We start from the raw sequence: 23,774 nt of genomic DNA on the forward strand, positions 1-23,774 counted from the left end.
ACTTTACATTTCTGAACTACTTTTTAGTTTTATATTCATTAAAATATTAAGTTAGCAATCCCTCCTTAGGTGCTGTGCTGGCTGTTAGGAAATAAAAAGGTTGCCTTTTTTTTTTTTTTTTTTAGAATAGACTCTATTTTGTTCTGTGTTTTAAATTACTATACACAAATGGTAAAACTTTTCATAACAAAGGTTTAATTAGAATGGTTAATAACTATGATTTCCAAAGTGTCTGAGTCAGTTAGGGAGTTTTATTCCATACAAAATGCTTTATTTAACCTTCATGCCTTCATTCAGATAATTATACAAATGCATACAGTTAAAGGTTTAAACTCTATTTCAGTTCACAGCTCAATTCATAGGAAAGTTGAATACAGAAAAGCAATGCACCAACAGAATATGTCTGAGACACCATTAAAAACAATAACACTTGTTCATTTAAATCTCTGAGAATAGACTGGAATAATCATCCTCTGAGAGAATCTCATTAGGAGGGTCTCCCTTTACATTATCATAGGGCAAAAAAAAATCACCATTTTACAGTAAAAGGAAAAAAAGCTCTGAGTATATTTACAATACATACACTATACATAAATACAAGAACAACACTTACATAATATTAATAAACTTATAGCAGGGGTTGCCTAAAACACTACAGAGTATATAAATGCAGAGGAAACTATTGGGAAATTAGATCTTTAGATAAACTGGAGAAATAAATTCATTTGCAATTAAAATCCTGAACAGAAAACCAAATGAAGATTTAAGAACTCAACACATTTGCTTGCCAGTATCACAGGGGGGCTTTATCCTTTAATGTGTAGGACTTCCTCTGGGCACTCTTAACTCTCTGGGGTCAGAGACCCAAGAGTCTTTTGTAAAATTACATCCATAAAGCAAATCAGACACAGCCCATCTATTCAATTTGCTGTTCAGAGGCTTCAAGCCTAGAATAACTGTTTTGTAAACTAAAGATGTTTTCGTATTTTTTACACGGAAAGATCTTGTGATCTAATCACCATGTATCATGAGTTAAACGTCAAGGAAAAGAAAAAAGATGCCTGCTTGATTTGGCCAAAGATGATATTTTTCTTTATTTTCATGTATTTTTTTCAAATATGACTGAGAGATTTATTCAAAAGAACATGACGTTAGAATTGACCCCCACACACCAAGAACGTCTAGACTACTACTAATTATAACTAACTCATTTTAAGTGGCAGGTGGGTATCTTCAAGGTGGTCTGTTCTCATCGTTTCACAACACAAAATTCTGAGTACATTCTTCTATGGACAAACATGAATTTGCTGGTTTCTCTTTTTTCAAATGAGCATGTTATGATACACATAATTGCATTATGATGCAGGATGACATAATACATAAGACAATGTTTTCAAGCTGGTTTTATAAGTACTTATCTCACATCCACAGAGAGTTGGTTTGCCATGTGATGCAATGTGTCCCACACAGACATGAACAAAACAATACAGTCACTATCCCACGGGAGGACGGTGAGTTTTCAAAATGAAGTTTTAAACACAACAAATTGTGGACAGACACGTTGATAGGAAAGAGCCTTGAATATAGGCACCAGTGCCCCAGTTCAACACTATCCATCCAATGTGATAAAGTTTGAGGAACAAAATATACACTACAGTCTGGATGTAATTACAAAATTCTGCCATGGGAAAACTAGAACACAAGTAGGGCAAAAGAATTTTCTATGATTTTCTTTTTGCCATATCTTTGGAGCATGAAATTAGCAGAAAGGGAAGATGTTGGTATGTCCCTAAAATACCTTACTTTTTGATTGATTGGACACTTTTATCACTAGATTTGGATCCAAATTCTATCCTCCTATTGACCCTTATTTCTCAACAAAAATGAATCTCTGTGAAAGTCTTGGTGAACCTGCTTTGGAAGAAGATGCAGTAATTCACACAAGGAGTCATTCATTGGGTCTTGCCTTGCACAAAGGGTGGACGCTTGTCTCAAACACTTCAAATTTCTAGAGATGAAATCCAGAAAGAAAAAGTACTGAGGTGACTGTTTCCACTATTCATCTCTTTTCAACTCGCTTCAAGCTGTGGTTTTTGTTGTGGAGAAATTATTGCTTGTGAAACCCAATTAACTGAGAAGAGCCCCAGTCTGCAGCAGGTTGTGCACAAGGAACACTTGCTTTGAGCATGGAAGAGAATTTGTTTATACAGCTTCTATCTCTTTCCCCAGCCAAGTAACAGGGAGAAAGATCATAATTCAGGAGATTCATTTTCCGAAACAGAAACGCTATGAGAAATGACATTCTCTTAATGTTTTCTAAGTCCATTAGTACTTCCATGAATCAATACTGTCAGAGACCTTGTTTTATACAGAAAAGCGGGAGGAATTTCATTTCTCTGATGTTGGACAGCTTCTTACATAAAATTCAATTAAACTAACAACAATACTATAAACAAATTATTTATAAGACTATTTAAAACATTCCGACGCGGAGCTGTTAAGTGAGGAATCGGAAAAAGAATTATCCATGATCTCTCCTTGATCATCATCTGAATGTTTGATCGCCACCCCATTAACGATGGCAAGAGTGGGCTCTGACATTAATAACTAGTTCCATGGGGGTGAACATTTCAAATGCATCTGAGGCAGATTCTAGAATGTCTATATTGGTGGAAAGGCATACAAAGAGCGGAGGAACTGAGAAAGTGTACTCAGGCTAAAATGCCACTAAGTATTTGGATGATTTTGGAGCTCCAGGCCAGACGTTTATGAGAAAAGTGAGAAGTTCGGGGAGACAACTGGTTGCTATTGTTTGTTTATGACAATCCTTCATGCATGATTTTCCAGGAGAGGCCTGATTTCAAATATTCAGTACCACTGTTAAGTCTTGTGTTATACCATGTCCCAATATTTCACTTGAAATATATGATGACTACTCATGCATGTTGTCCATAATAAAATTACTGAGAGTCAGGAATCTGGGAAGGTGGTTTTGGGAAACCCACGTGCAGTGTGGTGGAGTGGGAAAATTACAGGCAGGCCTCTTGGTCAGAGAGGCAGTTTCACATTCCCACTCTGCCGTTTACTATTTCTACATTCATGAACAACTCAGCCACACTTCCCATGCCTCCGTTTCCCATCCATAAAATTGTAGAAATGTACAGATTGGAAGTAACGTATCTAAAAATTGCATAGCCTAGTGCTTGGCACATAGTGTTTAATAAAGAATAGCTATTATTTTCATGGTTTGCTGAATGTGTAACCTTTCAAGGTACTTTAGTACTTTCAGATAACACATGGAAAGAAGCCCAGTCAGAAGACTTGACTTCAGTGAGATTAAGGAACCCAGCAGCTTTCCTTTGACACTTAATCGGTTATTTTACCCCCTCATCCTGGTACACTGATCTTCTCCCTTTCCTCCTTTCTAACATTGGGAGGAGAAAACAGTGGCTGGTTTTCGAGGCCTGTGGTCTGAGTCCATCATGGAAGTCTGAAGTCTGAATGTTTAATCACAGCCCTACTTTTAAAATGGTCCTCACCCAGTGTGTGACTCTCCATGAGTATAATTTTGCTGATAGCCTCAGTAGCTTGTTTGGGTGAATTTGTGCTCTGAGATGGCAGGGTTGGAGAATTCCCAGGGTTCATGTCTATTCACATAGTCTCATTGCATATTTCTATTCATGACTCCACTTTTAGCAGTACAATAATTACAGGAAAAAAACCTGTGAGCTTCTAAATGTAAATCTGGTAATTTTTAGGACTAAATGCAAAATAGGTTAAAAGCTAGGCTTACTAAGTGTCAGTAGTACTTCAATAGACTTTTTGGGGAAAAATGATTCTGTCAATATTCATTCCCAAATGATTCTTAGATGATAATAGGTAATAATAGGGGAAAAGGGAATGAAGAAATGTAAAGATGAATTTGTGCATTTGATATGAGTGGATAAAATGAAACAAGCAAACAAATACCCTTCAGTCTTTTGCTGTAAATAAATTGGTGTTTTTAACTGAGCAAAACTTTTAAAATCTTACATACTGTTTCATAAGTTTGGGGCAAATGACAGTCAACTCTTTATCTGGAAATTAGAAAGATCAAATTAAGAAATGTTAATGTAAACGTGATTAGGTATATTTGAAAGATATAAAAGCTTGTTTGGGGGGCATGTGAACAGATTTGATTTACTGTGTCCATGCATTTACTCCGTGTGTGTGTGTGTGTTCCCATGTGCAGGAAAAAGCCCTGTCTAATGTCTAATTAAGAGTTATTGCTGTGTAAAAGTATAGGAAGATCTCATTGGTCATAATGTTTACTGACAGGCACTTTCAGCATTTAATTTATTTCTGAAAATGGGCATTAGCTTATTCCTATTGCCAGTATAAATTCATTTAGCATGTGGCCATATCCACAACACTTAATCTTGTCAACATGTAGTTACACCTAAAAGCAGTCTCTCTGGAATTACACAAGAATAAACACCTGTATAGTTGTTTCATCAAGAACCACTCTGTTGAGGAGGGAGATAACTGAGAAAAGAGAACAATTGTAAGATGCTCCTCTTTCACACAAGCAAAATGCTGTGCAGCTGTTTTGCCCTTTTCAGAAAAAGACATTACTAGTTTGGAATCAGTTGTCTGCAACTTAAAATGACTTCATTATATTTTAAACCATCCTGGCCAAACCGTGACAAGTGGTCACTCTATTTTGAACAGAACACGAAGAACGTGCTCTGACAAAGTTGGACAGAGTTCCCATGGCAATATCGCTCATTGTGTGTAAGATATACAAGGCATATCTGAACAAGTTTTTACTTTTTATTGTGATGAAAACTAGAAGCTCTTTTTCCCAACATACTTCATCAAACTATTTACAACCTCTGTAAAATTTGTGAGTTTGAAAATACTTTTTCCACTATCACATATGTTACGAATACAGTAAAATATCTTCACTCTATTTTTAAAGATGCAGTATCCTTCTATTTCATTTTCTTAAGAAAATCTGGATCTCTATTGCAATTGCTCAGTAATTAGCATATTTAAAGTACCAATGGACATGGATTACTAAACAGACATTACTCTATAATGAAACTGTGAAAATATAGCAATTTTTATGTACATTTCTTAACTATAAAATGCAGGCAGAGTCATATATAGTATTATAAGCCGATTTCCTAATAAGGTAAGTAACTCACATTTCTAGACAGCATGGATTATTACAAATTCTTCTTAAAAACGTTCTTTGTTGATATTTGTTAGCCCACTGGCTGCTGCATATACAGTTGTGTATACACATGTGCATGTGTGGGGGCTGTCTGTACAGGTTCAGTGGAAGGCAGTGTGGGAATGAGTAGAAATGTCGTATGGAAGACATGACTTACCAAACCCCTTTTCTAAACTAAAGCCAAATCAAATCGAAGAGACTTTGTTTATGGGATGCACTACCTCAGAAAAACTAAAGGAAGAGATTTGGTCAATGATGTTTTATTCTAGAATACATTTACCTGCTAAGTCGACAGGCATCACTGAAGAGCGAAATCTGAGACTGGCTTATGAACTATGAATATTAAGGCTTTCTGGGCCTGTTCTGATTCAGAAGAGTTATCTCACATTCAGTCCCTTATACGCAGACTGTAACATGGATGCTGGTATTCTTAACACTGCTTCATTTCTGTCAATCCTCACTATAAATGTCAAGACACCTTTAGAACAATATCATGGCTACATTTCTAAGCAGTCATAACAACATAACAAAGGCGTATTAATACATTTGAAGGCCTCACCTCACCAGATTTATTCAGTTGCAGCTTTGGTAAGTATAATAAATAAAGTACAGAATAAGGAATACTGCATCTTTACCCATATAAATGTTATCATTCTAATGAACTGATTTCAAAGTGCAGAATTATGTTTAAAACACAAATGGCAATTTAAAGTCAAAAAGAATAGTATAAAAATGAACACAATCTTTACATAAGCTATTCCAAATTCCAACCATAATGAAAATGGCCTTTCTAATCACCTGGAACTGGCATTTGTAAACACTATAGCATTTTGTAAGTTTTTCCCCCGACAATCATCTTCCTATTTTCCATTCAAGCTTTCAAGTGAATGAAAAGTGCTCATTTATTTTTTTTTTAATGTTGTGTATGTTGCTGTTACTCAACTGCTTTTGAAAACCAATGTCCTATAGTGTTTTGTAGAAATGATGCCAGGCAGAAGTATAACCTTTATGGGAAAGTCATTAGAAATCTCAGTCTAACTGCCTTAATAGAACTTAAGGCAAGTTATCAAGCAGGCTTCTCAGAGTCCACACACAATTGACAGGATGAGGGCAGAGGTGGATGCAGAAGCGTGAATCTTTTTCCAAACAACTTAAGATCAGAGCATGAAAAGAGATTCTTAAAACCTTAAAGGCTGACCGTCATAACTTTTCAAATAATGTGAATCCCTTGAAATCAATCTCTATACTGCAAACAGAAAATCAGGTCTACTGCAGCTGCTTAAGCTGTTAACGGCTTTATGTGTACACATTCTCAACCATGCACGTATCCCCAGCTGCAACTTGAACAGCTTAAAATTTAAAATCAAAGAATGCCTCTAGTTAGGGAACAACTGATAAGTTCTTTAGGATTCTACTGCTTTTCTGTTGCTCATGATGCACTGTGCTTTTTGAAAGAGGCTAGAAATGGACATGAGATGAAATGGAGGCTTTTTCATGACTGAAGACATTCCATTTCTTTCTGTCCCAAACCACTTTTTCCTTTCCATGGGGAAATACTTTTAGAAAACTCACCAAGGAGAATTTGCCATGTCCCAAGACAAGCCCCAAGGAAGTTTCAGTTCCTGAGGCTAGACCAGGGACTCATTCACTTACTTGTGCTTAGATCCCTTCTTAGAAGTACTGATATGTCAAAAGGGGAAAATGATGGAATGCTGACAGGTTTTATCAGTTAACTTACCATCTCAGTCTGGTTTCCACTTTCAGAGGATGAGGAAAAATGCGCCCTTCCCCAAATCCATCCTATGTTATTAGAAAAGTGCAACTCATTTAGTTCTGTGCTAAATTTAAACCAAGCTGTCACTCAGGAAGCTTCTCCTGCCTGTCAGTTTTATGAATTCTAAAAAGCAAGTCTACCTGTAATACTCTCAAGACATCTTTCAGCAGAGAAAACAACTGGCTCTTTTTATGAGAGCAAGCAAGACTAAATACAAATCTCTACACTTCACTTGAGGGATGCACCGACTACTTGCCAACGAGGTGCTGGTCTAGCACCAGGGGGTTCATGGCTGTGTGTGTCCCTGTCTGTGTTCTCCGCCACTGACTAGTAACCAGCGCTGGCATGCATCAAGAGACCTTTTTTTTTTATTCCAAATGGTCACAGGTAATGTGAAGTAGGAGTTGCATACAGTACAGATGGAAAAAAAAACTTTCCAGGTGGTAAAAACCCCACTGGCTGGTGAGTAGTAGATGTGTAGCTGAAGATGCTATTTATTTCACTAGAACTGCAGCCCTTGTTGGAGGGAAATTGCCTGATACATTTTTGAGATCTGGCAGACAATATCGAGCACATATTTTTGAAGCCATAATTTGACCTGAAAATCATCATACTGTTGCTTAACGTCTTAAAAAATTTCTTTGAATACCATCCAACACAAATTGTCCTTGTTTCAATGTTCATAGTTCTCGCTTCATCAGAACAAGATTATCTGAATTAGAAGATGATCCTAAAAAGGATAATTCTGCAACCGGAAATTATTTCAGAATGTCCAGACATTTAAAAATGAGCTAGTAATATTGTGAGGTTAATATGTGCAATTCCCAAAATCAAGTGTTTGTAATTAAAATATATTGCAAAGGTCTTTGTTGGAGACCTTTTATATCTAAGCTATAAAAAATTCTAACAACAACAACAACAACAATAACAACAACAAAAAAATCTCACCAAGCCCCTCAGCCACGGAAAGCTGGAAAAAAACCCAGCTTGTAGTGGGCACAAAAATATGGTAATTTTTCTGAAAGAATGCTTGTTGGTGATGTATTGCTTGTTTACTGCATACTTCGCTAGTTGCAAAAAGGTTCATAATTTTAGGGGGGTTGATGGAACTAACACCTTCCTCTCATCCTCCGCACAGGATGAGTGGGTTCAATATCCCTGCAGATGCCAGTGCAGGACCACTGGGTCCTGATACAGTTTAGAAAATGGAATCTGTATAGAAGAACCTATTGGAGAGTCACTTATCCTTGGCTCTCCAAGAGAGGAAACTAGCACCATGTCAGGCTTTCTATGAGAAGCATTCTCTTTCCACTGATTCAGTTCCAAGGAGAACTGACCATTAACCAGTTAATTCCCAGCTATGCCTCCCTTGCCTTTCTAGTCACCAAATAACTGTTTTCAAACAAGAAAAGGGGAGCATAATCTTTAATTGTGGTACTCAACCAAGCAGGACAACAAACAGCAGAAAGATTACCTCAGTGCTGTAAATGGAACCAAGACATCTAAAATGCTGGGGTGTTTTTTACAATCCCTTTAGTAAGTATGAAAATTGGTAACGTGAGTCCTCAGTGGAGTTATTGTAGGAAAGTCCTTTTATTCATTATTGCTTTTCTCCTCAAGAGGCGCATTATTTTCATCTCTGCTTTGTCTGATTTTTCATGTTCACTGACTTTGCCTGGGCAGCCCCACCTCTTACCTTGGTGCCAGTGTGTCTAAGAAAGTTTTTTTCCCCTGGTTCCTTGTAATCAAATACTAGGGGCAGGAAGAGATGATGCCTAGGTGACAGAACACTGCAATTTGAAGTGGGGCAGTAGTTTTTTTAGACAGGCTCTTCCTATTCAACTACAGAACACCTCTGTGCCAGTCCATGCCAGGGCAGAGACCAGGACGAGACTTCAACTGCCCCTCTGCTCGAACAGATGAACAAAACAGAATCAAAACAAAACAAAAACAATCAACGACAAACAAATGAAAGATTCAATGTTGGTTTTCTTCAGGGCATGGCAGAATGACAAGTTGCGAGTGATATCTAGTGGCCGCCATCGCGATTGCAAAGGGCTGCCTTTCTTTGCAGGTAATGGGACCTCTCCATCTGCTTCTTCATTTCTACTTTCATGCTGCTTGCTGGTAACAGATTGGATGTGTGTTCTAGCTTACTCAGATTGTAACTAAAATTTCTGTAAAAAGGGGTTAAGGGGTGGGATGATGGGAAATTCATCCAAATTTAAAAGGTCTTGCTCTAGCCATCAATTTGTGGTAGGTGACCTTTAAGGTATCAATAACAAAATGTCTGACAGCTCAGAAAATGTACAAGCTACAAACATCTTTAAATGGCAGAGGACACAGCATGGAAAACAATGTCTGTCTCTTCAGCATTTGCGTCACTGAGCTCCCAGGCCCACGTAAATACGGTTCTTGTGAAGTCATGATGGGGGTTACCTTCAGACCAAAAGAAGTGTGCCTTCTTTCTCCTGCTCCGGTTTCAGACATCGTGGGATGGTGATGCCCTTTTGTGTTAACACTGTGAAGGGGATTCAGCCCTGCTGAATTGGGTGCCGCTAAGAGATCCAGCTCTTATGCTCAGCTGGACAGGTAGCATTCCTCACACCAGCATATGCCTCCGGCGGTGCAGGGCCAGATGATCTGACCGGGAAAAGCTGCGATCACAGTCCGCGCACTTGAATGGCTTCACTCCCGTGTGTTTGCGGTAATGCCTCGTCAGTTCATCCGAACGGGCGAACTTCCAGGTGCAGCCCTCCCAGGTACACTTGTAGGGTTTCTCTCCTGGAAGAAACAAAGGAACACAAGCTTTGGCGCTCCATCCATCACCTTGCCATAACAACCAGGCCAACGCTCTGTGTCGGGAAACTGGTGTTCTCCATGAATTTTCCAGTTGGTAAATCTTTGTCGGGAAACCTTACCATCCCACCAGCGGGGCTGGGTCAGACAGGTGAGGATTTCAATCTTGTTTTGCCTGCTGTGACATCTGGCAAGCTAGTTAACAGAGGTGTCCTCCATAAGACTTTGCCATCAAAATACCAAAAGGCATGAATTGATTGCCACTGTATATATCACCACCAGTAGACTAAAAAGAAATTATGAAAGCTTTACCCAGTTTGATTTGATTTGAAGGCTGAAAGTCACAAAGAATTCTTAAGGGCAATCAGTTATGCTTTGTTTCAACCTGCCCCTCACCACCCCCACCGACTGTGCATCACTTAGGTGGCTTAAGGCTATTTTAAAACACAATGTCCAAGAATATACACAAAATTTTATTGAAAGATAATATACTCTGTTACCCCCAGATATCAGGTATTAAGTACATATTATTCATAGATATCTACTTTTTGCTTGTCCTTTGGGGGAAAATCCTAGATACCTTAATAGCGTAAAGTTTACAGGACTTAAGAATCGGGGTAAGGCCTGAGAAACCATCACGTTGGTCCTAAAGCTAAAATTCACAGAGAAAAGCTGTCTGAAGAAGTATGTAATTTGACCAGGCCCCTTAGTCAACTTGTAAGAACAGTAAAATATGCAAAGGCTGTGCTGGGAAAAGATACACTATCCATTGTCTAAATGAGCTCCCAGGGGGAGTGGGACAATAGTTGACCCAGGTGTGCTGTTTTCCTGGCTCCCATTCAGAATGGGAGGCTTGTCCCCGCACAACCCCACAAAAACTGATCTCTCTTCTGCCCCTTACACCCAGCAATCTACATTGTGCTTCTTAGTCACACATGGCCTCTGGTGAAAAGAGCCTGAGATAGGGAAGGGAGCTCTCTGCTGTTCCCCATGCAGGAAGCTACGAAGTGAGTATTGCTGACACCACTTTACAGATGAGAAAACTGAGGCTCAAGGTAGTAACATTACTCAAAGCCAGTAAAAAGGTGCATCGCTCTCAATCCAGCGCTTTTTACTATTCTACAGTGGAAAGGATAATTCTTATCCCATCTAAATGCTGTCACATTCTCAGACAGAGTTAGTGTTACTTTTTTAGGTACTCCCAAATCATTCGCTTCCTATTTCTATTACATCACCTATCACAATATACCATAAAGATTTTCTTTAGATGCCCTTCTCCTCTACCAGTTTCTGAATACTTGGAGATCTCGGACTATTCTGCCTCTACTGTTTCAGTTTCACTGGAGCCTAGAATAGCTGCCAAGCAAGTACTTGGATGTATTAAGAATCTGCAACACACACACACAAATACACACACACAGGAACATACATGGAAAACTACAGGACCCTATAAATGAGGTGTACAGGTAATGCCTACATGGGAAAACTAGACCGAACTGGACCCAGCATTTTTCATTCAACTGTTAAATCAATGCTGTCTATGTGGATCCTTCCAGGATCAAGTAGCCCTTTCAGAAGAGAGTGAATAGTTCAGGCTTGTTAAATCTAGAAATACTGATGCACTAATTGTGGCCCCAGGTTGCTCTAGGTTTTTCTGAAAGGGCTCCTTTTAAGAAAAAGCCTACTGCCTGGATTGACACCAAACCTCAACTTCTGATTCATTGTGGTTGTCCCATGGAGACAAAACTGTATTTGCATATGTCCACTGACCAAAGTCTGACAGAAATTAAACAAACAAAAAAAAAGCCACCAAAGCCCCTAATTTAAGAAGATTGGAGATCTACTATATAGTATATCAATGGTATTATTAACATGCTTTTATGTGTTACATGTCATCTGTTTTTGAAATTTATATTATAAGCATGGGTTCTAATAAGTTGAGCTTGATATAATTCATCTTTTCAAAAATACATCCATCTTTGGTGCACTTAGCTGAGCTAGTTGGATTTGGTCGCTGAGAACCATCTCTTAGCTATTTCCTGTGTTGCTATGGAACCACCTAGAGAGAGTGTAAGGCCTAAAAAGCAAAGAATAAAATGTCTCCTTCACTGGAGATGAGCACTGCTCAGTTGTGTAGTAGGAGGATGTGCGTTTCTCTCTTGGAGGAAGTAGCACATGGGATTAGATACCTAGCTGGACATGGTTGCTCATGCCAGTAATCTCAGCACTTTGGGAGGCTGAGGTGGGAGGATCACTTCAGGCCAGCAATTTGAGATCAGCCTGGGCAACAAAGTGACATCCTATCTCTCCCCGAAAAAAATTTTTAAATTAGCCAGGTGCAGTGGCATGCACTTGTAGTTCCAGCTACTGGTAAGGCTGAGGCAGGAGGATTGCTTGAGTCCAGGAGTTCAAGGCTGCAGTGAGCTGATTGTGCTACTGCACTCCAGCCTGGGTGGCAGAGCACAACCCCAAAAGAAAGAAAGAAAAGAGAGAGGAAAGGGGGAGGGAAAGGGAAGGAGAAGAAGGAGGGGATGGGGAAAGAAAAGATAAGCTGCTGGATCCTGCCACTGGCATTCCAGATAGTAGGAGAAGGGACTCCATGGTGGGGGTGTACCTGGGGAGGAGAGATAGATAGACAAGAACGCCAGGCTCATCTTAACAAGGATGTAAGAGGCTGGTATGGCCCAAGGTAGAGATAGTTTATACCTCAGGTGCTGTCTAGCTATTTTTGTATTTCCAATTTAGTCACTTAAAATTCTCTAATTTCTTCCTTAAAATGATACCAGCCATACTTTTGTTCTTATGTTGGCTATTTAATAATGGTAGTTATGTCCTTTCCACTTGAAAATCTATAGCAGGGTGTGGTAAACTGTGGTCCCCACTTTATAATTTTAAAGGTTGAAAAAACAATTAAGAGAAATACTTTCTGCATAAAAATTATATACAATTTAAATTTTGGTGTCCACAAATGAGTTTTTATTGGAGTACAGCCACATTTATTTATTTACACATTGTTCTGGCTGTTTTCCAGAGATGGAGAAGATGAACAGCTGCAACATATAATGTATGGCCTTCAATGCCTAAGATCTTTACTATCCAGTCCTCTATAGAAAGGGTTAGCCAACCGCTGATTATAAGAGATGGCCAGGTCTGCTTTTTGTGAGCTTCATGAGTATGTTAGCTTATTGAATTGGGGTTGTATATTATACACTGGGATTTTGAAATGAGTTGGTGAGGGAATATTTTAGTTACAGTTCAATCACTTATTCTCAACTTAGAATCTTCGATTCAAATCCTAACAGTCCTCTCAGTAATAAATACCCATGGTATTTCAAATACTTCAAATTGATTTCTGGACAACAGAAAATGAATGATCCTCTTAAAAGACTCACCCACTGAGAACAGTGGCTCAGGCCTATAATCCCAGCAACTTGGGAAGCTGAGGCAGGAGGATCCCACTTGAGGCCAGGAGTTCGAGACCATCCTGGGTAACACAGTATGAGACCACCCCTCTCCATCTCTAAAACAATAAAAATAAGAAAACTTAGCCAGGGGCAGTGGTTCACACCTGCAGCCGCAGCTATTTGGGAAGCTGGAGGTGGAAGGATTGCTTGAGACCAAGAGTTCCAGTCCACAGTTGAGTTAAAATCATGCAACTGCATTCCAGCCTGTGTGACAGAGCAAGACCCTGCCTCCAAAATATAAAAATAAGTAATTTTTTTTTTTGAGATGGAGTCTTGCTCTGTCATCCAGGCTGGAGTGCAGTGGTGTGATCTTGGCTCACTGCAATCTCCACCATCTGGTTTCAAGCAATTCTCCTCCCTCAGCCTCCTAAGTAGCTGGGACTACAGGCATGTGCCACCACGCCTGGCTAATTTTTTGTATTTTTAGTAGAGACAGATTTCACCGTGTTAGCCAGGATGGTCTCGATCTCCTCACCTTGTGATCTGCCCACCTCAGCCTCCCAAAGTGCTGGGATTACAGGCATGAGTCACTGCACCTGGCCAAAAAATAAATAGTTTTTAGAAATGAAAATGAAGGCTGGGTGAGGCAAGAGAATCGCTTGAACCCGGGAGGCGGAGATTGCAGTAAGCCAAGATCTCACCACTGCACTCCAGTGTGAATGAAAGAGTAAAATTCCATCTCAAAAAAAAACAAAATTAAAAAAAAAATTGAGAAAGGCTCACCCAACTAAATCAGACCTAAAAATATCCTCAGAATCTTCTGCTCATTAAAAAAACACAATAACCTCACCTATGAGGGTGAACGTCACAAGGTATGAAGTTCAGGAGTGCCTCTCTATACTTCACCTGGTAACCAAAAGTAAGGATTCTACATCATCATGGCGCCCCGCCTCACCTCCAGATCCTTTAAATACAGTTGTGTTAAAAAAGCCACTCTGAACACTGATGAGTTACCCTCCTACTGAGTCTGGGAAGTGGGGTCACAATATGAGAAGGATCAGAAAGCAGGAGCTAAGACGTCCGGAGCTGTTTCTAAGATGGATATTTTAAAGGCAGAAGCAGCAGGGAAGACAGCACCTGGAAGAGCAAGGATTTGTCTGAACCCTCAAATGTAGAGTGGGGAAACAGTGCCACACTTGAAAAGCAGCCTGTGAAGTGTGATCAAGTGTACTAAACAATCGTGAAAAGCAAGGGAAGAGGCCTTAGAAATATGAGAGGCAGATGCTTCCCTACTCCATGAATAAAACCAATAAAAACAATATATAAATTATAAGCTAGGCCAGACGTGGTAGTTCATGCCAGTAATCCCAGCATTTTGGGAGGCTGAGGTGAGAGGATCAATCACTTGAGGCTAAGAGTTCAAGACAAGCCTGGGCAATATAGCAAAACCTTATCTCTACCAAATAAATAAATCAGCTGGGTGTGGTGGCGTGCATCTATAGTCCTAACTACTTAAGAGGCTAAGGCACGAGAACTTGAATCCAGGAGGCGGAGGTTGCAGTGAGCTGAGATCGTGCTACTGTACTCCAGCTTGGGTGATAGAGCAAGACTGTGTCTCAAAAATAAGTAAAAAGAAAAAATATAAATTTATAAGCTATTTGGGGCTCAGTAACTAACAAAGGCATATAATAAGGAATGCAAACCTTCTCTATGAGGGGAGGCAGAAGAAAGTATATTAGAAAACAGTAAATTTAATCATCTAAGTGATAACACGAATTTTCCTTGAAATGTTCCTTATAAAAACATATACTTTTACGATCCCCCAAAAATCTTATGCATAATATTCTTTACTCCCATTGCCCTACTAATAAAACTGGAATTTAAGCATTCTCTCTTACCACGCTTAAAAAAAAAGAAAACAAGATCTTCAAATCTCTCCTCAAAATTAGAGGCTGAGCTACAGGGTAGGGGAGGAGAAGATGTCTACTGTGTCCAGTCAGAGACCTCAAGGGAGACCTCTGTTTTCATTATACCCACCCAGTGCCTAGTATTTCATTAAAAAAAAAAAAAAAAGAAAGAAAGTCTATAAGTGCTCTCCTTAGACTAGTCAAATTTTAGAAATGGATACAAAACATTTTAGTAGCTACTGCATTGTGTTTTAATGGCACGCTGTATCTTATATTTGTGCTTGAAGCAATTTAAAGTATACAATCTTATAGTCACATTAAGATAGCAGGAACTAACTTCATGATGAGAGTCAAAAACTAATTAGAATGATAAGTAAGTTTGTAAGGTATCCAGCAGCATGTTAACTGAGCCCTGAAAGGCTGTAATAAAGAACAGAATTGTCCTTTTTGCCTTCTTTCCTTTAAAATCTTGCTTGAAAATAGAAAGCTAAATTTAATTTTTAAAAAGTCAGCAGCAGGGACAGAATGGTAGGTGAATTTTCCATGAAAATGTTCCTATGAAAAGAGTTGGCTGGGACAATAAATGGAGTCAGACACCTCCCAGAGCCTGGGCTGCTACTGCACCTGGGTGACTGCATCAGGTTGAACGATGGTGATCAGAAACTTGATTTCTATTAATTTCTTTAGAAATAATGCAGTTTCCTTAAATTCACTGGAAGTAGAATTCTGCAAAGTATGTGAATTCTGCAACACACATAAGAGGAATGTGCAAATGTGTTATTCAAAACTGTTTTCTCTGAAAATAAGCTAAAAATAAAAATAGCCTGCTTACCTTCTTTACTCCTTTTGTTTAACTCACAAGTATACAGTTAATACCTCTTGACAAAAACCTTTAAAAATGTGTTTAATATTTTTCTGAATAATCTAAAATTTTGACTTCACTTTGACTTGATCATCTTTGATTTTGGTTTCTTATATGAAGTCTATGAAACAGCAAACTTACAGAGAAACATACTGTGTGTTGCTTTGCCAATAAATCTTAGTAAGTTTTTATTGTTGTTGTTAACTTGAGACATTAAATTTTTGATGTAAAGAGAAAAATCAAAGAACACTAGTTGGGTAATGAGTGCCTAGCTAGGTGATACCATGCCAGTGCTTGGTGTATAGTTCATTAACTTCTAGGTCTTCAATTCTGAAGGGATGGTCTCTATGTCCCATGATAAATCCTTAGGCCATTTCCAGCTTTTGTATTTAAAAAAAGAATCTGACCATTTTCAGCACAATCTGTGCTTCTCCAGTTCTGTAAAAAACCTGGACTAAACCAGAAAAACTTCTGAAAAAGAAATCTGTTAACCAACACTAATAGGACGAGCATCTATTTTTTAAAGTGAAATAGTCCTCTAAAGGTTAAAAAGGACAACATACCCCCCAAAACAAGGGGGGAGGGTGTTATTGTTCATTCTAACATTCTTTTAACTCCAGTTTGGAATTCATGTTAAATATAACTTTGTATGCATATACAGCATATAAAAATGTAGGTATTATTTAAATAGAATAAGTGTTCTGGGAAAATAAAAACTCACATCAGGGTTTGTTTTTTTTTTTTCTTGAAATAACCAACTGATTTATTATGAAAATGGCTGTCTCTTTCAATTTTGGTTAAAGAAAAGGATTAAGAGTCACTAAGTGCATTTCCATGACATTTACCCAGCAGAAGGCAGAATAAAGTCTAAAGAAAACACCAGGTATTGAATAGATTCCCAAACCCACCAAACAAAAATAACTTTTTCAGGTACCTCCCATTTCGCCATCTGAAATGCTGAAAGGTAAATGTGTACTGAGACAAAAGACAGGTGCCCTTTCATATTAAAATGACGTGTGAGCAACACACATAAGAGGAATGTGCAATTTGAAAAAGCCTGTGTTAAACAAAACACCCATGTTCTCATCAGCTTCTCTATTATTTTCTCAAGCAACTGAAAAGGAACACCTTTTGCAACAGGAAGCACAGGCATTTTCCTAGGTTCAGAAGTGCATTTCTGAAACGTGTCCCTGTTTAACTTTTATAAAATTACGGGGCCCCAGACACTGACAAATGAGCTTCATTACATTCAAGGCTCAACATACTGGCTGTGACAATCTGTCTCCCTTGAGGAATGGTATTTGCATATGAGGAAAAAAAAAAAAAAACACCAGAATCAAGATTCCTATCTTGTCTTCTGGTTTCTGTTACATTAGTTCATGAAAGTTCACAGAATTTAGATCTGGAAGGAAATTAGGTACTTTCAATATGAGGAAACTGAAACCTAAAGGCCAGGAAAGAGCTGAGATTAGAAGACCCCTGACTTGTCTACAGATAGACTAGGTGGCTGTACCTCTTCATAGGTTAAGGCAGCATAAAACACCATAGGTTTTGAAATCTGAAAGAGCACACAGCCATATACAGGCTTAATTCACCTATATGAAATTGATCCAAGGCCAAAAAGTTAAGCTTTCTGAAAGCTTCCCAGTTTCCCCATCTATAAAATAGAAATACCATTTACTCCTAAAGCACTGTTGTGAAACTCAAAAATAAACACACTGCATGCCTGGGAAATGATACACACTCAATAAAGGATATTTAATCTTATATTTACAAAACTCAAGGTATTTCTGATTTTATAAAGAAATGTACATAATATAAAGTTAAAAATGGGTCCTGTTTGCTATTTTCTCAGCAATTAATTATGGTTTTGGGGTAAGTGGATGCCAATCCTGATGCTGATTTTCTTAACATTGTAAAGTAAACAACTACTTTATAGGCCAAGCAGACCAATCTATTCTATGATATCCATTTGGTCCTGTCACTTCAGTCAAATAAGTAATCAATATGGCAGTCTCCATCCTACTGAATTGCTTGGACTGAATTAATTGAATATCTTTTTCATTATATATTAAAAAGACCAAGTGGGCTCCTTCTTTCCTCCTCTAAATAATATTGCATATTCTCTAATAAGTATCTTTGATAAAAATAATATTTGCTAAAGCATATAGTACTTTCCGTGTACCATACGTTGCTCTAAGAGCTTTATGGATATTACCTCATTTAACGTTGACAACTTCCTAATGAAGTAGTTGCAATAACTAGCCCCACTTCACCCAGTGTCCTCACCCAGTTAGCATGTATCTCAATCACCACTCATCCTGTCTCTTAACATTTTAAATTAGTGCTGTAATAAACCAGAGTATCTGGTCAGAACTGGGCATGGAGATTGCAAGTGCGAATTACTACTTACAGGACAGACAATGGTGTTAACACACAGGCTAGCCCTTCTCACCCAGAAATCCAATATAAATGAACCAAAATATCCTACAATAAAAGTGAGCTTTTGTGTAAGTAAAAAGTTCAAAGTCAAAAGGCAATATTTTATTTGGCTGTTCTGAGTTTTCATTTCTACGTAGTGTCCTTTATTTTCCTTTGCGACTGGCTACTTTTTCCTCAGTTTCTTTTGCAGAGACTTCTTCCTTTACCTGTCGCATAAATGTTTCCCAAGATTTTGACTTAACTTCTCACCTGGCAGTTGTTCCTCTTGGCTCATATGGCTTCCACCACAACTCATAAGGGAAAGATTCCTAAGCAGCTATACCTCAGTCTCTCTCCTAAGCACCGGAGTGGGATACAGGACATTTCCAACTGGCGGTCTGAAAGCATCTTCAACATGACCAAAACTTGCTCAGCACTTACCACCTAAATATGTTCTTCTTCCTGTTTTGCTTTCAGGAAAAATAGTAACTCTACCTACTCAGGTACCCCGTCATCAATGTCTCCAGTTGGAGAGATTTCTTGGACTCTTCCCTTTCTGTGATTCCCTGCCTACCCCACTCTGATTAATTACATCTGCCAGTTCTGTCTTCTAAAATCTATCCAGCAGTCCTCCCAGTTTATCCCCACAGTGGTGGTCTACCTCACTTTACGTCCTTTTCCACCTTTTACCAGGACCAGTTTTGAATGACTGTTTCTCTGTCTTACCTCGTATGCACTCCAATTTATTGTCCATGCTGTAGAGAAAGAAAACTTTCTGAAAGAATTGGATCATACCACATATTGGCCCCACAGTACTGAGACACTCTCTTCACACCACACTGTGATTGAAGGTTTTCCTTTCTGTCCCACTCAGCAGTGCTATACTGAGGATGGGTTTGAGCCTTCTCATCACTGTACCCCAGAGCCTAATACATTAGTGCTGTGTGCTAATAGAGATTTGTTGATCAAATGAATGAAACTACTTTAATTTAAATACTTCCTTTTCTTTAAAAAATAGTACATAGTAGGGTTAACATAAGAGTAATCTATTTAGTGAGACAAAGAGAGTATATACTGTTTGCATTCTATCTATTCTATATTTTCTTGTCTAATGAATTAGAATATATACTTCTGAGAAGAAAATATATTTGTAAAGTATCATTTAATACTAGTGCCACTTACAGTTCTAGTCTGCAAATATTTTGTTTTACACCTCTAAAATTAGTATTATCACATGATAATGTGATTGAGCCTTGTATTTTGTTGCTCAAATGAGCATTATTTTAACATTTAAAACATATTTCTTACAATTCTATTATTCTTAGTTATGAAGATTTTTAATTGAATTATCTTGAGCATTCTGAATCCATTATTTCTACTTTTTTTTTTTTTTTTTCGAGATGGAGTCTTGCTCTGTCACCCAGGCTGGAGTGCAGTGGCAGGGTCTCAGCTCACTGCAACCTCTGCCTCCCAGGTTCTAGTGATTCTCTTGCCTCAGACTCCCGAGTAGCTGATACTACAGAGGCACGCCACCATGCCCAGCTAATTTTTATATTTTTAGTAGAGATGGGTTTTGCCATGTTCGCCACGCTGGTCTAGAACTCCTGACCTCAGGTGATCCTCCCACCTCAGCCTCCCAAAGTGCTGACATTACAGGTGTGAGCCAATGCACCTGACCGTCTTTTTATATATCCTTTAATGATGAATCTATATTCTACCAAAATACAGTTCCTTATTGTCTTTAATAATTCCATTAAAACCACAAATTTTATATTAGTAGCAGTTAATTTTACCATTCAGGATAAGATGACCAAAAGTCAAATCCAGTTATTCTTAGGCAGAACAAGAGAAAGTAGAAAGGGTGAAGATATTATTATTCCATACCTTTCATATAACCCAGATTTGATGGATGTATGGATAAAACAAAGCCCCCCAAAGCAAAGGAAGGAGAATGAGGTAACGAAGACACTATAAAAATCCCATGGCACCCTTAACTTTGCATGTCATTGGTAATTTATGTGCTAACATAAACAGAATTATGAAACACAACTCACTTAGTAATTTATTTACTTAAATGAGGTAATAACTGATAGGTTTTGAAGTCTTTTCTAGATATAGGAAAAAATACCAACTTATTTTTAAAATAAAAATAAAAATATTCCAGAGTCAGACTAAAACGAGGTTAAAGAAAAATAATAAAAATAAAAATAATAGACAGATTTAGAGGTCTTTTCTAAATATAGGAAAAAAGATCAACTTATTTTTAAAATAAAAATAAAAATAATAGATTTAGAAGTCTTTTCTAAATATAGGAAAAAGATCAACTTATTTTTTAAATAAAAATAAAAATAATAGATTTAGAAGTCTTTTCTAAATATAGGAAAAAAGATCAACTTTTTTTTAAAATAAAAGTAAAAATAATAGATTTAGAAGTCTTTTCTAAATATAGGAAAAAAGATCAACTTTTTTTTAAATAAAAATAACGTAAAACTTTTAAAACGAAATTTGCTCAACTATGTACAGAATGATTGCCTACATTCCAAGCATTGTAAATCTTAAGCATGTGTTTCTAAACAAAAACTCTCCATGACAGGTTAAAATGACTCCCTTCTCCATTAATGAAAATAAGTGCTATACCTCCAAAGCATTTTGTTACCAATCCAAATTATTTGTTTTCCTCGTTGGAGGTAGCACGGAAACATGATGGTTTGCATAGGCAGGTGATGCTTGCTGCCTCCCTCCAGTCAGGACCAATGACCCCTTCAGTGCCGCCGTAGCAACCTGCATAGAGCTCACTTACTGCTTTCCTGTTACATATTATTTTACATGCTGGATATGTATGAATGAGGACATCTCTCCCACCAGATTTAGAACCTTTTGCTGTCTTCATTTGTACATAGCACCCATTACATTCAAAGAGCTGTGTGCCAAACAAGCACTCAAGAGCAGACTATTTAATTTTATTTGATGATTAATGCTTCTGGTCCATCTCTTCTCACTGGTTTCTAATAAAATTTCAGTAGACTGGGAAGAGAGACCACTGTATGTTAAATGAAATCCTTAAAAACAGATTAAAGTCTCTTGCTCTCTCATTACTTTATCATCCCTGAAGGGCCAATGCTAAACAGGTAGGTACTGCTGGGTAGAGATGCATAGGAACATGGCTCTAGTGAAGACAGGACTCGTAGGTTATCAGCAAACTAGTCTGAGACCAGGTTTAAGGGCAAGCATAGGCTTGAGAGAAACCAGAGTTTCAATCTCGGCTCCACTGCTTTCCTAATACCTGCCCATGTCCATGTGCCCTAACCTTGCTCCCTTCCAGGGATTTACACATGTGATGAGAATATGTAAATCACTCAAAGAGCTACGTTCATGTTCAAAGGTAAAAAAGAAAACCTGAGATTCACACAAGTTAAGTAGTTTGTCTTAAGTTCACCAACCAGCTAGGGGCCAAAGACAGATTCAAACTTTTGTCTCTGGACTTCAAGTTTGGTGCTATTTCTATTTTATTTTTTATGTCTCAACAGTTACCAGTATAGCTCATATTCATGAGCTATTTGATCAGGACTTATAACTTACAGGAGAGGAGTTTTCCTTGAAAAATGTCAGTGTGCTCTTAAGTGATTTATTATCTTGGCATCACTAAGCCCTGTGCTTTATCTAACAAGGAATCTAGATGCGGGGGCGGGGGGGCGTCTGAAATGGAGCTTTAGGTGGAATGAGCTATTTAATTAATAAGTACAGATATGAAGTCATGAACAGCAGCATTCACTCATCTGAAGTTAAGATCTAGCAACCACAAGCACCTGTGAACAAAAGGCCACCAGGACGCAGGGCTGTCACAAAGCCCCTAATTTTCTTTGTAGGAATATCCTGAAACCACTTCAGAATCTCATCCAGTAAATGAAGATGAAGATTCAAATTAGAAGCAAGAAATACAGGAACAGCAGCCAGAAATGATGAGGCAAGTAAGAAAGTGAGAAGGGACAAAATCTGCAGTCATTTAGGATCACTCTGTGTGGAGGGCATGTGTACATAGTGTATGTGCATTTCAAATATGTCATCAAATATAATTAATGTAATAAATATGTTATAGTATTTGATATTAATTACAGAGGCTTCATTCATCGAGAGAAAAATTATTAAATAATGTGTGGTTTCATAAAGGTAGGGAAAAACGTACTTTGGAAATTGCATCAGAATTGCTTAATATTTTTAAGCATCTGTATGATTAAACTTCCTTTATGTGCAAAATTCAGATAAGAATAATTCCTAAGAAATGTGACTATCTTAAGTTTACTAATTTTTAAGGTTAGAGGTGTATGGTTTTTACATGAATTAAAATGAATATTATACAGGATTACCTACTGGCCCTCACAAATTTATTAGAGAACAGTATGTCAATTGGGGATAGAAAATATTTTCAGATTCATTTAAAACAGACTATTTTTACATATTCAATTGCTTTGAAAAAAATCTGATTTTATCTTTATTTTACATTTTTAAACTTCATCATTAAATTTTAATATTCTGCAGAACACTGATAATGTCAGTATCACAGTTCCATTTTAATGCCATATCATACATACCACCAGAGTTCTAGTTTCTTCTTTTCAGACTCTTCTAGACTAGACCCAACATCTGGTTCTGGAGCACCATCTAGTGGCTGTAGGAATCACTGATGCCTGAATGGTATTTGCTTGTACTGCACTGTAGATATTACTAGAGCATTTATTTTTTTAGAAAATAGAGAATTCTAAACAGCAAAACCAAATTCACAAACTTAGTTTCTTCTAAAATTCAAATGCAACTCAGTTAATAAGCAATAGAATTCTTAATATGAGGGAATTTGTAGTGCATAATTGTTTTGTATAGCACAGATTTAAATAGGCATATTAATTTAAATGGCAATGCATATTCATTTAAGCGCTAATATTCATTTATGAATATAAATATTTATTTAAATACTCTGTAAACTGCTTCATGTACAGAGACTCACAATTTAGACAGTGGATATAAATAATTAACCTGCCGACAATAATGTGTATGTGATGGCTGAGATATATTTTTTCCTTTTTAACGTGCCTGATTAAGCACAGGCAGGTGTTAATAAACTCATTTAAAAATTCCTGGTCATATCTTCATGTTATTATCTGAATTGTACATTCATGAAAATATATTTATTTTTAAATTTAGAAAGGCACTCCTTGGCATTTTTTTCTACTGTAAATTCTGCTAATATCTAGAAAATGTTCCTCTTTGAAATACCTACAAATATTTAAATTACTGTCTAAGTCACAAATAAAAAGATGGCTGATCAGGTACTTAAATGGTACAAAAAGATCAAGCATTAAAGGTGAAATTAACTTTCTCAAGGGAAGTTTCTCAC

At 37.6% G+C, this 23,774-nt stretch overlaps 1 protein-coding gene across 5 annotated transcripts in view; it reads right to left on the reverse strand.

The window, feature by feature from the left end:
- Positions 1 to 229: 229 nt before the first annotated feature.
- KLF12 (KLF transcription factor 12) overlaps positions 230 to 23,774 on the reverse strand; it is a 462,415-nt gene continuing 438,870 nt past the window's right edge. For all 5 annotated transcript variants that reach the window (XM_064369123.1, XM_012442844.2, XM_012442847.2 and 2 more), the window contains one exon: positions 230 to 9,776. In XM_064369123.1, the coding sequence (XP_064225193.1) occupies positions 9,595 to 9,776 (182 nt within the window). In that variant the 3' untranslated portion in view covers positions 230 to 9,594. The remainder of the gene's footprint in view (positions 9,777 to 23,774) is intronic.

The sequence above is a fragment of the Aotus nancymaae genome, unplaced genomic scaffold, assembly GCF_030222135.1.
Source record: "Aotus nancymaae isolate 86718 unplaced genomic scaffold, 86718_ANA_hifiasm-v0.15.2.pri h1tg000088l, whole genome shotgun sequence".
NCBI classification, from domain to species: Eukaryota; Metazoa; Chordata; class Mammalia; order Primates; family Aotidae; genus Aotus; species Aotus nancymaae.